Here is a 16200-nt window from a genome sequence, read left to right on the forward strand (position 1 = left end):
AACTGAATCCTGACACGTGCTCATAACTGGTACCACTTCCCAGTAGTGAGAGACGGGGGATCCAGGGACAGAAGGTTGGATGCAAAGTGCACCACAACCTTCCCCTCCCCAAGCGTAGCTCACGACCTCAGCTTCTGAATGGACAAGAACGAGAAGCGGCCCCAAAGGTATCAGACAGAAGGGCTGACACTCACCAAGGCCCCAAAACACCCGTCACACATGTTAAGAACTATGTGTCATTCACCTACTGTGTGGTGACCAACCGCCTCAAAAAACTAGAAGCTTAAAACAACAGACGTTCACCATCCTGTCGCACGTGTGTGTGTGTAACATCAAGAATTTGGTACTCAAGGGCCAGCAGAAATCACTTCCCCTCTAAAGCATCACTGATCACTCATATGTGTAACAAGAGTGCCACAGGAATGCCAGTCTGGCGCCCTACACCTCCCCAAGTTCAAACCCAGGTACCAGCAGTAAAGGAGAGATAGCCGAAAGCAGAGCTCTTGGGCCACGTGCTCAGACCGTGACATATTCTCTAGTTTCTGTGTTAACAGATGGTTTTCATTCTCCTAATCTTCTTTACTATCTCAGTAAATATTTTCCCCCAAGCGATTACGTTGGATTCTGTCTGATTTTAGTCCTCTGGTGCACTTTGATAAGCTAGCACAGTGACCAAAATAGAAAGGGCAGAAGAGATGCTGGCGGGTGACTATTTCTGTGGTGTTCACAGGTGTCCCTGGACTGGTAGTACCAAATTGCTTTTCATTAGAAGAGAAATAACGCTTGCTTCTGCCCATCAAACCAGTACTGGCCGAGGAGTTAGGCGCAGCCTTCGAGGAGGTGCGGTGGGATGGAAATCTGATGAGTTCTCACCATCATTCTGTTCAGACCACGATGCTGCAGCTCTTCCTCTAGCTGAACGCTCGGCTTTGATCAGTTGTGATTCCATTCGATTCCTTTTTGTTTCTGCTTCTTCCAGATTTGGGGTAGGGGGGAGATCTGGGATGCTTCCACCCTTGGAGTCACCAGAGGCTCCTAGAGCCCTCACTCTCCTGGCTTGCGGATCCTGTTGCTATAGCAACGGATGCTCACTGGGCTCTAGGCTGGATCCAGCATTTGCAAATGCACAAGGGCTTATCAACAGGGCACACACCCAAGAGCGTGGGGTGACAGCTGGCTGGGTTTGGGGCTCATTCTACTCTTTCCCCTGCTGACTCCTGTCTGCTCACCATAGTTTCCTATGTCCTCCATCTCATGTCCAGGGTGCCAAGAGCAGGGACATGAAATATTTGAGGCAGGTCAGGCTTGGGGCTTGGGTCGAGGCGACACCATGGATTTTGGATGCCAGATTCAAACCCTGGCAGGACTACATGTTCAGAACTGCGGTTCTGTGCCAGGTCCTCACCGACGGGTCCCCTCTGTGCATCCAGGGTCAGAGCGACACAACCCCTTCCTACAAGCCATGGCCCCTCCTCCACAGCCACGCCGGGCTTGCATGGCTCTGAGTCTCTCCATGGGCGTCGGCCCCAGTGCTGGACCCAGTCAGCACAAAGCCTGGATCCTCTGTTCTCCATGTCCCCAATCTGTCACAAAGCAAAACATGCCCCGACCTCCTCTTGAGCCATAGGTTCACTCACAGCGCACCCAGCGCCAGCCTGTTCAGTCTGGGTCACTTTTCAACTAGTCTCCACTCAACTCTGTAACTCCAGATCAGAGTCTGCTGCCCATAATTAGGCAGACAGGCAAACCCGAGGCTGTTGACACTGCCAGGAGCAGAGGCTCTGATGCCTGGTGGGTGACTCACCCGAGAGCCAGGCGGGGTGGAACGGATTCTTCAAGCTACAGCGTGGAGTTGATAGCAAATGAACAAGTCTCTCTCTCTCTCTCTCTCTCTCTCTCTCTCTCTCTCTCTCTCTCTCTCTCTCTCTCTCACACACACACACACACACACACACACACACACAGGCACACAGGGGTCCCCAGTGCTGGAAGCAAATACTATTGATACACAAACCAGAAATGGCACAAGGACGAGAGTGGCGGCAGTCCTGGCATTCTTTTTCAGTCTCTCCCGAGTGCAAGGTAATGATCCCATGACTCATCACGGCACTGTCCTTCACACACGTGTGTGCCACTATCAACTGAGCACCCACTAAATAGCCACTCATGTAACCCTGGGCATCTGAAGATCTATGGGATCCACGAAGGGGAATCCTAAGGAAAGAGAATTCCAGAACCTTCCACTGTTCTGAGCCAGCCCCTCGCAAATCCACCCACCCTCTGCCCAATGGTGCCACGTTCTGGCTGAGAATTCTCCCTGAGAGCCTTTTCCTTGCCATTTCCCGGGGTGGTGGGGGGGGACAGCCAAGAGCCAGTGGACCCAGTTCACATGCATGCCCTGTGGCTTCAGGGACACTCCCTCACGGCACGACAGCCCTGCCAGTCTGCTGGTCCATCTGCTAAACACCGGGTGCTCCTGGGGGTCTCCTGTGTCTTCACCCACGCTGGCTCCTCCACACCCATCTGCACTGATCACCTTCCTGCTGGCTTTCCCGGGAGACCATATGTGCTGTAGGGCACAAGCTCATTTCCCAGAAGCCCCTGTCCCTGCAGGTCCAGAACATTCTCTGGACCCAATATACCTTTATTCCATGGACAGTGGGACCAACCCCGAGCAGGTAAGCAGAAGAGTAAGCGCCATATCCAAAGATTTCAGACGACAGGGGTTCAAGCCTGTTGTCCTAGCTACTCAGGCTAAGGTCTGAGGATCACAGTTCAAAGCCAACCGGGGCAGGAAAGTCCATAAGACACTCATCTCCAATGCACCCACCAGAAAATGGGAAGTGGTACTGTGGCTCAAAGTGGAAGAATGCTAGCTTTGAGCTGAAGAGCTCAGAGACAGCGCCTGGGCCCTGAGTTCCAGCCCCACCACCACCAAACAAACAAAAGACTGGTCTTCTTCCTCCTCACACTGATGGCCAGGAACTGTTTTCCAGAACTAAGGAAGTCCCCTCTATGCTCTGCTCTACAGAATGACGACCTCATCTCATCTCTGGCAAAGGGAATACTTGGCTAAGAGCACAGCATCGAGAGGTACCCACAATGAGTCTGCAGGGCCCATCACACGCTTCCCAGCCCAGGGTGCTGTCCTGGCTGGCCAGCTGTCCCTCACTCTCATCCCTGAATGAGTGTCGCCTGGTCCAGGACTCCGTGACCTTCTCACAGGCCAGGGAGTCCTGCCCAGGAGCGGTTTCACCTCGGACAATCACCCGTGGAACTGGCTGCTTAACGAGCCCTAATCATATAGCCATTGAGTTGCACGTTAATGTGAGAGAAAAAAAAAAGGGACATGGATTTTAAAGGTTGATTTCCTGTTCACTGCTCCATTTTCCAATAAATCAGCCTCCCAAATTGGCTAGGGGCAGAGCCCAAGGACAGAGGTGGAAGCACGGGTTGGGGGAGGCCACTGAAGTTGACAGCTCAGGGTCCAAGGGGCTCTTTGTGGCCTCTGGGACTCAGTGGAAAGCACCAGGGAAGGGGCAGGAAGTCCCTATGTGATTGGCAGGAAGGTGAACCCTGGTCCCGCCCCCGCCATTATGTTTGCAGAGTGCTTTTTCCACTTCTGTGCAGGTGGCCGGTTCAGAGGCATCTATCTCCCCCTTATTTTGTGGGGCTGGACAAGAGTCCTTTTTGGCTCTGAAATCACCTCTTAGAGAGAGAAGCCATGTCCGGCACAGACAACCATTTCTCTTCTCTTTCTTGGAGGATGTTGTGTGTCATGGACGGAGTCATGTACAATATTCCTCAGCAAGTCCACATCTACACATGCACGTGGATGCATCCGCCTGGCTTTTCCTTCCCTACTCTGATGTTTCAAATGCTGCATGTTGGTGACAGTTTGGGGTCTGGTATGCTGGAAGTGATAGGCTACAATCATCCATAATATATCTCAGCCCAGCAGGCCCCCTGGGCCCGGATCCCAGCTCTTCCTTACTGGGAAAATGCCTCATCCTCCATGCTCCATGTTGCTACTGTCAAGAGGAGTCAATGCACCCAGCACCTGTGGCTCATGCCTGGAACCCCAGCCAGCTGTGAGACTGAGAACAAGGGGTCACAGTTCCAGACTTCAGCTCAATGGAAGATAACTCCTGTTCTCCCAGCTGGGAAGGGAGGGAATGACAACAAAACAGGAGGATGGCAGGTCAGTGGTCTCCAGGGAAGAGCCTATCTCAAAAATAACCAATGCAAAAGAAGACTGGAGGAGAGAATTGGAGGAGATGCAGCTTAACAACAGAGTGCCTGAGCAGGCAAGAGGTTCTGAGTTCAAACTTCAGTACCACCAAAAAGAAAAGGGCGGGGAGGGGAAGACATGATAAATTACACAGGACTCCAGGCATTCACACACCGTGAGTCAATTCCTAGGACCTGTCACCCTGGCCCTTTCTAATTTATGGGGTAGGAGGAGGCAGTCAGGGTGGCGGTGAAAATCTTGGTACTAAGAAAGGGCTGGCACTGTGATCTCTCAAGGCATCTGGCCGAATCTCAAGTGGAAAGCATTCTAACCCAGCCTCTACCAGACACGACAGGACATTGAGGAAGACTCCATGAGGCAGAAAGGAATATCGATAACCAGGATTTTCTGTGCTGGATCTAGAGAACCCTCTTATGTCTCTTCCTTTCCGTGGTCTACGATTTCCAGCCAAGTCCTCTGCTTACAGCAAGGACTACAGACATTGAGCTCTATGGACATTCCTAGTTCTTCTACCTAGCAGTCTTTCCAAGTCCGTGGTGGGCTTGGATTGGCCTGTTCCCTGGCCAGCCACTGGAGATCTGATCCCTTCTCTGTGTAATGATTTGTCATTGGAACAAATGAGCATTTGCAGACCATTCCAGAAATGAAGAACCGACTCACCACTGAAGAGGAAGGTTATTAACCTCAAACCTCAGCGCTAAAAACAGCAAGGCAAAATGCCTCCACAGAACCTCCAAACCCCTCACCCCACATATTGTCGCAGAAGGCTCCTCAAAGGTGAAGTGCACAAAAGGAAGACGAAATTGGTATTATTCTCAGAAAGGCAAACATTCTAGAAACAAACCAACATGGGAGGGGCGGGCGGGTGGGGGGGGGGAAACTATCTCACTATCTTCTTTATTTAAGAACATCTGTGCAGCAGTTGAAAAAGGAAAATGAGTCTGCATTCAGCAGTCAGGTGCAGGAAGAGGGTGGTGTTGAAAACGAACCCTGGCTCTTCCGGAAAGAAACTCCTTTGCATGCATCTTCAGCTAGGTCTGCCTGGGCCCTGCCTGTCAATCACAGGATGCTGCACTCCTCTCTTGTACCGCACTGCTGTGGTCCATGCCACAAGCATGCGCCAGTTTGTCTTAACCAATCCCAAATGGCTTTGGTCTCTCCTCTGCAGTATTCTCAAAGGGACTGTGAACATGATTTTTCCTTTAGTTTGTGTGTGGGGGTGCCATTTGGTCTCCATTCAGTGATTCCTGGTTTTTACAAGGTGGTGGACGAGAGGTCGGCTAGACTAGCAGATTCTGCCACAGGGAGTCCTGGGTTTGTGCAGAGCCCACCCCCGCTCCTTTCCCTGGTAACCCAATGCCTCCTGATAAAAGGCACATCAGAAAATGCTGGATCCTGGTGGTGGCATTTTTTGTTTGTTTTATTTCTTTGTGTCCCCAAGGGGCAAGGTAGTCTGAAGTTCACCAGTCCAAAAATAATGCAACTGTGTTGATCCACAAAGGGTTGGGAGATGGCATTCAGTTAGTTGGTCTTTCTGTCTACTTAACAAAGAGGGATTTGCATCCTGGTGAACAATGACCCAGGACAGGGCAAGGACCAAGGGTTGCCTGAGGCATCCAGCTGAGTCTGGATGCCTCAATGGCTCAGCTATGTCTAGGAAGCAAGACGGCCCAGCCAGAGAGGGTCAGGATACCATTTGCCCACACACAGCCGTGGGCACATGGCCCACGGGTTACAGACTCCCTGTACAGCATGTAATGCTTAAGGACTCTGAGAAGGTGACTCGGCACCTAGAGACCATGAGACAATAATATCCCATGCTTAGGGATTGTGTCCGTAATACTGACGGCACGTACTGCTCGATGCTCAGAGCACCCACGACTCACGACTTAGGGTTAAGTACGCAACATTCAAGGTACCACTCAAGGCTTACAGACATGTGACGAGTGCAAGCCCAGCCCCACTTCACTGACCACGAACTCGCAGATGGCCACCAACTCACGCAATGCCCAGGGTCTAGGAGAAGGGAGAGGATTCCCATCTCCCAAAGTGCTGGGCTCCAGGGCCCGGTGTGAAGTGGCTGAGGTCATCGATAGGGAGTCAACGTGGCTCCCCAGGAACCACGGGATATAAGTGACGGGAACGCGAGCAGCTAAGAGCCCAGCAACATGGAGGAGCCAGATGGGAGCCGAGGGCACGGTGCCTAGCAAGGTGCCTGTGAACAATGGGGCCACACTGAGGAGACATGGGTCCAGGAGCCGGGGACAGGGCCTGGAGCTCAGCCCTCCGGCATCTTCAACATCACTGACGTGACATGAATTTAATGATCTCTGCTGGCTCCCAGGACGAATAGCTTTTTCATTTTTCATTCCCCAAAGGACTAACATCACCATGCAATCACTCCATACCCAACTCCTCACTCCTTCGGGTATTTAAAAAGAACCCATTTTAACCCAACATCACGTTGAAATTAAAAAGAAAAAAAAAACTCAGTAGCAAAAGCACACTCAGCTCTCGGGGCTCTGAAGAGATATATGATTCTCTGGTTGCTTGACTGCTTTTCTTGTGACCTTTATTCTAAACAAACACTTGACGGCTGCAATCTGAGAATAATTTTTTTCCCCCTCATCATTATCTGGAACACTGAGAGCTGCTCTAGGCTTTGGTGTAAATGACAAAGAAAACATGACACGTTTGTGTATAATGTATCTGCCACTCAGCTTGGAGCCGTTGTTCTGTGCACTGCGCAAACAGCTGCACTGTTAAGACCTCTATCTCCCGGGCTATCAACCTCAAAAATAAATTCTCTGCCCTGCACTCATGGTTCAGCCCCGTAACCCTAGCTACCCTGAGGCTGAGAGTTGAAGATCCTGTATCAGCCAGGGCAGGAAAGTCTGTGAGACTCCTAACTCCAGTGAACCACCAGAAAACCAGAAGGGGCGCCATGGCTCAACGTGGTAGAGCACTAGCTTTGAGTGAAAAAGCACAGGGACAGTGCTCAGGCCCTGAGTTCAAGCCCTAGGGTGGAAAGGAAGGAAGGAGGGAGGAAGGAAGGAAAGGAAGGAAGGAGGGAGGGAGGGAGAGAGGGAGGGGGGAGGGAGGGGGGAGGAAGGGAGGGAAGGAAGGAAGGAGGGAGGGAAGGAGGGAGGGGGGAGGGAGGGAGGGAAGGAAGGAAGGAAGGAGGGAGGGAGGGAGGGAGGGAAGGAAGGTAGGTTGTCAACAGTAATAAAATATCAACAAGGAATAATATTATTTGAAAAATCTTTGCCACCTCTTCTTTCCAAAAAGAAAAAGAGAAGAAAAAAAAAAGGCCAGAGTCAAGTGAGGCGGCTATTCAAAGAAGGCAGTGAAGGGAGTCCATTACAGTATCTCCACATACACACTCCGAGTTTGAAAAACAACCACCACCAAACGCTGTGTTTTGTACTTGGACAAACAAAAGACAACTAAGAAAACAGGGGCTGATTCAACAACACAGGCAGGAGCTCAGACCTCGGCAGGGAACCCACTGGATTCCACCACCACTGAGCTCATGCCTTCCCTCTGGGAACAAAAGTGCCACGCGCCACCCCGGTCATTATTCGGCCACCCAGGGAGGCCGCCCCCCTCCCCCGCCCCATACAGTGCTGAGATGCCGGTCAGCTCAGCCCAATCCCCTGGTCAGCCAGGGTAGTCACTTGGTAATGAGTTCCCTCTTCATTCTGGCCAAGGGCCAGCCACAGAATGGGATCAGCCAGAGAGGCCCCTTGGGGGTACTCCACAGCAACCCAAGAGTGTGCCAGGCTGGGCCCCAAGGAAGTGGTTGTCTCAGCAGGAACTCCCAGCTTGCCTCTAGCTGGCTTGCATGGCAATTTTTTCTCCCTGCTGGCAGACACAGGCAAAGGTCACGGGTAGAAAAAGCCTGGGATCTGCCCTCTTTCTATTGCACATTCAATGTCACACAGCCGCCTGTGACCAAAGGCCTCATGAGCCACTGTCCCAATCATTTTTGCAGGAGCTGGAATTAAGGGTGGGGCTGTCTCACCCTAATGCTCACCTCTACACCTACTCTTGCAGCCTAAGTTCCCCCAAGTACTTCTTGAAACAAAGTTAAGTGGCTTCTGGAATTAGTGTCCAATTAGGGGGGATGAAGACCCCAACATTCACGCCATCACCAACTCTCTTCCATGGCTCAATGAGAAATGCATGAGCCAGTTTTTGATGTGCATGCTACAGTTTTTTTAGGGTGGGGGGGAAGAAAGTTTTCTGGGAGAATTCTAACCAGTCATGGAATTTTTAAAAAGCCATGTAGAGAGGCCAGTCTGTGCGGAAGGATTTCTCTGTTCACTGAAATAATTATGGAGAAACTCAGGGGAGCTGGCTGCAGGACTGCATGCTGTCATGTTGCAGAATCCTGTCAGAGGAGAGCCACTCAGGTATCCATGGACCAGAAGAAAGAAAGAAGTCAGGAGCTACCTGGCCTCCCACCGCTGAGGCACTGTACACACACACACACTCAAGCCCCTAACTTTTGGGGAGGGGAAGGGACCAGGCATTTTTGTCTTCAGCCCACAGGCGGGGTACGAGATGGAGACCCATGCACTCTTCATCCCATCACCCACGGCCTCCTGTCACACAGAGAGCTAAAACAATGTCATCCGCGAATATGTCAGCCCCGAGACCAGCACCAGTAGCTCACGCCTGTAACCCTAGCTGCCCCTCAGGAGGCTGAGCTGTGAGCATCAGCAGCAGACAGGAAAGTCTGCAAGACATCTCCATTGAACCACCGAAAGCTCCAAGTTCAGCTGTAGCTGAAGAGGTACAGTGCCAGTCTTGCACAGAAAAAGCCCTGAGACAGGGCACTCAGGCCCTGAGTTCCAACCCCAGTGTGGGCCCAAGAAGAAATGAAAAAGCAGTAAGACAAAAGCAAGACCAGCTCTTTGCTATAGACCAGTGCCGACATGGTGCAGAAAGCTCATGGCAACCTCGGCTCAAATTCTACTTTAACTGAAGCCTGCGTGTTATAATTAACTTGTACCTCAAGCCCTTTGCTTAAGGGAGCTGCAAGCTTCCCCAGGTGTGGCTGACTTTTTAATTTCAGGGCTCAGCATTCGGCCTCAGAGCAACCCAACAGCTGCAGGGAATACAAGCACGGTTGCCACACAAGTGCTACCAATTCCACCTGACCCATCAACGGAATCCCCACACAGCAGCCTGACGCTCTGACCCTTCCCAGGAGGAAGCGTCCGAGACAGTGAAGGTGCCAGAGCCTTGCTTTACACACCCGCAGGGACCTCACCTCTTCCTACACAGCCAGCCAGCCCCTTCCTGCCTTGCTCAAACTACCAGAAGTTGTTCACCACCAAAACGACGCCCAGCGTTCCATTGTGATTTCTTCCAAACGATGGGGATCTTTTTTTTCCCCTCCCTGCTGTGTGGATCCCCAAAACCCACCCTGGGGAACTAATCATTCCAGACAGCCACGCAGCTCAGGCACACCTCACACCAGAACCTCTGCCCAGACCAGGGCCCATCACACTCCAGCGCAGGCAGCTCAAGCTTTTGGTTTTGTGTTTAAACCACCATGAGAACCCACTGGGGAGAGATTTTTTTTTCCCAAGGGGAGTGATCCCTTCTCTTGTCCCCTGGATCCACTCCCTGGGCGCCCCCTCCCCCCAGCCCCTGGCACCTGCGCGCACACCCGGTGCGCCCAGGGCGCACGCCCGGCCCCCGACCCCGGGTACCTATGTAGAGCGAGGAGTCCTTCCTGCGCACGTGGTCGTCGATGTAGGACACGCCCAGGGGCTGCACCGGGGTGGCACCGATGCCCAGCAGCACCTGCGCCCCGATCAGCAGCAGGTACATCATGTTGGTGGCCGTCCTGTTCCGGCAGACGAGGTCGGGGGCGGGCCCGGGGGCGCCCCCCGAGGCGTTGGGGGCGCAGACGTCGCGGCCCTCGGCGCCCCAGCGCAGCTCGCCGGCCTCGTACTTGTACTGGTGCGTCAGGAACTCGGGCAGCGCCGACAGCAGCGCGCCCAGCGCCATCACGATGCCCCCGCAGCCGATGAGCCGCGGCCGGTGCCCGCGCGCCCCGAAGTAGCTGACGAACAGGATGAGGGCCAGGTTCCCGATCTCGAAGCTGCTAGCGATCACACCCACGTCGGCGCTCTGCAGGTTGAACCTGCGCTCCAGCGTGGTCAGCACGCTCACCTGGGGCGGGCGGGGGGAGAGAAGTCAGGCCCGGAGGGAGGGGCGCGCGGAGACCCCCGCCCCGGGCACCGCCAGCCCCGCGCCCTACGCGGAGACCCCCGCCCCGGGCACCGCCAGCCCCGCGCCCTACGCGGAGACCCCCGGCCCGGGCACCCGCCAGCCCCGCGCCCTACGCGGAGACCCCCGCCCCGGGCACCGCCAGCCCCGCGCCCTACGCGGAGACCCCCGGCCCGGGCACCCGCCAGCCCCGCGCCCTACGCGAGCAGCCCGTGCGGAACCACCTTTCATACAGCTACTCAGAGATACTAAAAACCTACAGATTATTTTTATTCCCCAAAAGCAGATGGATGGGCGGGCATGGTGGCATCGCCCTATCATTCCAGCTACTCAAGAAAGAAATGGATAGATGCGCAGGTGGACGGTTGGTTCAAGGCAACAAGTGAAGGAGACCTGACCTCCATCTCAATAAATGAGCCAAAGTGGTGCCCAACTCCAAGTGTTTCCAATGTATCCCTCCCCCACCCCCATATGCCTTTGCCCATGAAATGTGACATAAGTTCCTAAATCCCCCGTGCATACCACCATACCAAGGCTGGGAGAGAAAATAATGAAAATCGAGCCAGACCCAAAGCAGCAAAATGGATGGCCCAAGCAGTGCCATGAGATTATCTCACGCTCTCCGTAACTTCTGGAAATTTCTAAACGATCTGGGCCTTCCCAGAAGACATCAGGTAAACACACCAGAAACCTGCCGAGGACCCTCCTTCCGCTCTCCCCAACAGTGGACTATTTCTTGCCCTCCTATTTGGTTAACAAATATTTACTGAGCAGCTGCTCTTTGCATGGCGAAGCCTAGGACAACAACCAGGCAGGATGGAGAGGCAGGTGAGTCACCAGGCAGGAAGGCAGATGGGGGGGACCTGAAGGTGACACAAACCTCAGGTTATATTTGCCATGTGATCTCCACACCTCTGCCAACGGGGGAGGGTGGGGCGCAAGGGGACAGGTGCCACCACAGACTGGGGGGATACTAGGGAACGTCTGAGAGAGCAGCCACTGTGTTAATTAACTGCTCTAAAATGCAAGTGTGCAGATCTGCTTTCAATCCCGTGTCCTCTCCCTGTACCCGCAGGTCCTCCAGCTGCTACCTGCATCCCTCTGAAGGTCAAGGTCACTAAGTAAAGAAGAGCAGGGCCAGGTCAAGTTGACCATGTCCAAAAGTGCTGGGGCTCAGATGTTTTAAGAAGATACAGCCCCTGCCCTCGCTGAGCCAGCAGAAAGTACCCCCAGTTCAGCGTTTCCAGTGCCAAGTGCAGTTCTCGTTCCCTGCGTGCTCCTGCCCGTTTCACTTCCGAGTTATGGATGAGGAAATAGAGGCCTAGAGGTTTTTAATCATTTGCCCAGGCCCTTGCACCCTGCCCAAGGCAGGTACAGGACTCAACCCCAGGGCCACAATCCACGCCGCCATTCAAGCCCTCTCCATTCGAGCCCTCTCCACGGGGTGGAGGAAGGACTGGATGGCTGCTGTGGCAGTGGGAAAAAGCTTGGCAAATCCTTTCAAGAAATCATGGTAAGACTGGAGCAAACTGTGTGTGTGTGTGTAAGGATGCAGGAGATCAGTTAAAAGTGCACAACAGGCTGACAAACATTTTACTGGTGAACGAGTCTGCACCTTCGCCTGCCCCACACAGGTGAGCCTGGCAGCTGTACAAGCAGGAGTACACTCAAGAAGAGTGACAGTGGGTGTTTTGAGAGAAGGGAAGTAGGGCCAGAAAACAATAGAAGCTGGTGCCTGCCAACCCAAACCCTACCAATCAACCAACCAAGCCACGGACATCCAACGACAAAACCATCTCTTGAAAATGAAGGCCAGGGGATTGGCGGTCAAAGAAAAGAAAGACCGTCAGCACTTCCTGCAAAAAGCATACAACAGAATTCCTCAGTACTGACAGAGACTCATCTGTCCATAGGAAGGCTGTACAAATGGAAGGCCTCCCCCCACCGCCACCTTCTTTTAGCTTCTTTAAAAGGCACTCGATCACATAAACACTGCATCAATAGCATGTGCCGGTGGAATATACAGAGCAGAGCAGGACGAAGCTGGAGAGAAAGTTCCATATTCTATGGAAACTCAGCCAGCACAGATCTGAAGTTGATTTCTGAGAACATAAGACACACATCCTAAACCCTGTCATGTTTGTCCTAACTCATCCTTGTCAGTGCATGGCTGACAAACTTCCTGGGCACAAAAGCAGACCCAGTATGGTGAGAAGACTACAGGCCTTGGACGTCTATCTGAGCATCCTCCCACAAAGCCTGGGCTCTCAGGGCCTCATGTGTGGGAACAAACAGACCCTCCACGCAGTCTGCACCCAGGCAGAGTGACACTGTGGTGAAGACAGTGGTGGCATTGTCTCAGGGAGCAGAACACCTGCCACTGTGTTTACAGACAGTCCGTGCAGCAGCGAGGAGAGGCCGCCAGGCACCCGAAGCCTTGGCCTTCTCATTTTGGTCTAAGACACACACAACACCAGGACAAGACCCTTACCTGCCACCTCCGACCTCAGATCGATTTTGGTTTTGTTTAAAAACCAGCAATTAAGAACTAAATAAACAAGAACAGACAGAGTGGCAGGAAATCTGTCGCCCATGGCTGTGGAGTTTCCACAACTTTCTAGCTGCTGGGACGGGCCATTCCTGTTTCCACTTCCCAGAGGAGATGAGACGACCTAGATCAGTTATGCCTCTTCTCTGTGGTCACACAACTGGACTCGAATCAGAACGATCTGCTTCCTAATCTTGTGGTGAATCTCAGCAGACTCCTGGCTGGTGTGTCAGGGAGAGAAGGTGTAAGCAGGATTTCAGCTATTTTCTTACAAGAGACAACATGCTCCAGTGATTGACAACTTACATAATGGCCACCTTCAGTTACCCTGGGCAGAGTGCCCCTTAGATAAAAGCACCTCCTTGTGTACTTCCTGCCCACAGCTGTACCGTGGAAGAGAAACTGGGAGTGGATCAAAGCTTGTTCCTTTTGTTGGCACATAGAAGTTTGGAGGGCATTAGAGGGGCCAAGTCCCCATCCAGGCAAGAACAGACTGATAGGGCATTTATGCTCAGAGCAGAAGCATGACTCTCTGAGCCATATTACAAAATGATAATATTCCATTAAGGGTTGTTTTATTTTTTTAAGCCATGTCTGTATTTTTTTTGCTTGATTTTGTCTAGCTGGAATTTTCCTTTTAGCCACTTATCTCTGGTGTCAGCCCTAATTCCATAAATGGAAGCGAACCAAAAGGGAAAAACAAATACTGGGCACTAGAAAACCCAGTCTTTCTCAGAGGAACAAAAACCAGGAGCTGGCTGAGTGTTTGTAAAAACAGCAGCGTATGGCTGGCCGTTCCCACTGTATCCTCCCTCGCCTCGGGTTTATTAGCTTAAAAGAAATAAGCCTACATGGACTCTGAGGGCAAGATTTGCATTTGTTAGATGCAAGGAACACAATAAAAATGCAAAACTCCACAGGGTAACTTAATAACCTGCAATAAGAAATACCTACTGCACCAGGGAACTGGAAAGAGGAGATGGAAGAAAGATGGACTTGGCTACGCAGGGCTATAACCATCATGTTTAGACAGCTTCAGGATTTCCTGTCATCTGAAATGGGAGTGGTGGGGGAGAAGGAAGAATAGGGTGACACTGATCAAGAGACACTGTACTCCCAAGCTGTCTGTGAATCAGAACTCCTCAGTACAACTAGTTAAATAAAAAAAATAGAGAACAAGAGGAGGAGGAGGAGAAAGGAGAAGAGGAAGAGGAGGAAGAGGAGGAGGAAGAGAAAGAGGAGGAAGAGGAAGAGGAGGAAGAGGAGGAGGAAGAGAAAGAGGAGGAAGAGGAAGGAGAAGGAGAAGGAGAAGAAGAGGAGGAAGAAGAAAGGGGAGGAGGAGGAGGAGGAGGAGGAGGAGGAGGAGGAGAAGGAGAAGAAGACGACGACAACGACGACGACGACGACGACGAAGAAGAAGAAGAAGAAGAAGGAGGAGGAGGATGAGGATGAGGAGGAGAAAGAGGAGGAGGAGGAAAAGGAGAAGGAGAAGAAAGGAGAAGAAAGAAGAAGAAGAAGAAGAAGAAGAAGAAGAAGAAGAAGAAGAAGAAGAAGAAGAAGAGGAAGAGGAAGAGGAAGAAGAAGAGAAGAAGAAGAAGAAGAAGAAGAAGAAGAAGAAGAAGAAGAAGAAGAGGAAGAAGAAGAAAAGAGGAAGAAGGGGAAGGAGAAGAAGCAGGAGGAGGAGGAGGAGGAGGAGGAGAAACAGCAGCAAAGCAAGTTATTAGACGTCTTTGAAGCCCCATGAACCAACAATGTTGACTAAAAAAGCAGGTGACAAGTCGCAGGAATTTTCTCCTGGTAATCCAATGGTAGTTGCATTGACATGAAAACTTCCATAGAGATCTAGCCTCCATCAAACCTTCCGTTCTGGCTCCGGGTGATCAATTTGGTTGACTGAGCCCTGCTCTACACGGGAGTCGGCTCATTTCCAAACAGCCCGCAGGTAAACCGCTATAACTGCCTACTAAACTTCCTGACAGGTCCTTTCCCCAACCATGGCTCATGAAGACCCACCCAGGAGGGCTTAGTAGGCCCACTTCCTTCTGTGGCAGGAGTCTCATTTTCTGCCCCTCCAGCCCAGTCCGGGAGAGTGCTGTGCTAATAGCCCCAGGAAGATACAGGCTGGTATACTCCAACCTGGTGTTTTTGGAGGCTCCCTTTTCACATGTAAATTCCTCTTCTTCAAATGCAGCTCTGGTGATTGGATTTGAAACCAATGGCCTTCACTGCCACAGGCTGGGAAATAATTGCCCAGGAAAAGAGGCCCGGACGTCCCTGTCCTGGCCCAGAAAATTCCTTGAGTCCCTGGAGACTGACTCCCTCACAAGTCCCCACATATCCACGTGGAGTCCCAGCCAGGGGCCCAACTCGGTCTCTTCACAGATCTTCCAGGACGGTGTCAGCTGCTCAGTCCACACCCCCTAGCCCTCTGTGTGTGTGTGGGGGGGGGGGGTCCCAGCCTTCCCCCTACCACCCACATCAGACACCGGTGCAGGATGTGTGAGTGCCAGCCACATCATAGTCAAAGAGAATCAAAACACCAGGTAGAGTGGCCGGGAGTTTGGCCTAGTGGTTAAAGTGCTTGCCTAGCATGCACGAAGACCCAGGTTCAATTCCTTGGTACCATATACATAGAAAAAAGCCAGAAGTGGTGCTGAGGCTCAAGTGGTAGAGCTCTAGCCTTGAGAAAGTCCAAGGACAGGGCTCAGGCCCTGAGCTCAAGCCCAGAACTGGCAAAACAAAACAAAACAAAACACCGGGTAGAGTTGGGCTCCATGCAGTACCTCTGAAAAAGGCTTTTGATGAAGACAAGACCGGAGACCCAAGAGGACGAGCCCCGATTTCTTCTCTGGGTGTGTGTGGGGTGCAGGCTGGCCCCGGGCAGGAAGTTGTATGTACACTATGTATGCGTCTATATGAAGTCCCTGACACAGACACGAGGGCATGAACGAGGGCAGACTGGGGTTTGCATGGTGTAAGCAGCCGGGTTCTTGTGCTTTGTTTCTAGCAAGAAAGCTGGGGACAAAACTTCCCAGACCAGGTAATTCAGGAAATGAGAGCTCTTGTTTCCCTTAAAGTAAGTTTTGCCAAATGAAACAGGAAGTCACTTGTGGCAAACAGCGTGTAGAAACTAGATGTCAGAAGGAAGCAACAG

The 16200-nt window shown here is 52.2% G+C and overlaps 1 protein-coding gene across 6 annotated transcripts in view; it reads right to left on the bottom strand.

The window, feature by feature from the left end:
- The window catches only part of Slco3a1 (solute carrier organic anion transporter family member 3A1), a 76412-nt gene that overhangs the window by 45113 nt on the left and 15099 nt on the right, over positions 1-16200 (bottom strand). For all 6 annotated transcript variants that reach the window (XR_016533206.1, XR_016533207.1, XM_090321735.1 and 3 more), the window contains exon 2: positions 9976-10441. Coding sequence is in view for 4 of the 6 variants with exons in the window: in XM_090321735.1 (XP_090177861.1) it covers positions 9976-10441 (466 nt within the window). In the remaining 2 variants the exon portion in view is untranslated. The remainder of the gene's footprint in view (positions 1-9975; positions 10442-16200) is intronic.

The sequence above is a fragment of the Megascapheus bottae genome, chromosome 30 (genome assembly GCF_031878675.1).
Source record: "Megascapheus bottae isolate mThoBot1 chromosome 30, mThoBot2.hap1, whole genome shotgun sequence".
In the NCBI taxonomy this organism is placed as follows: Eukaryota; Metazoa; Chordata; class Mammalia; order Rodentia; family Geomyidae; genus Megascapheus; species Megascapheus bottae.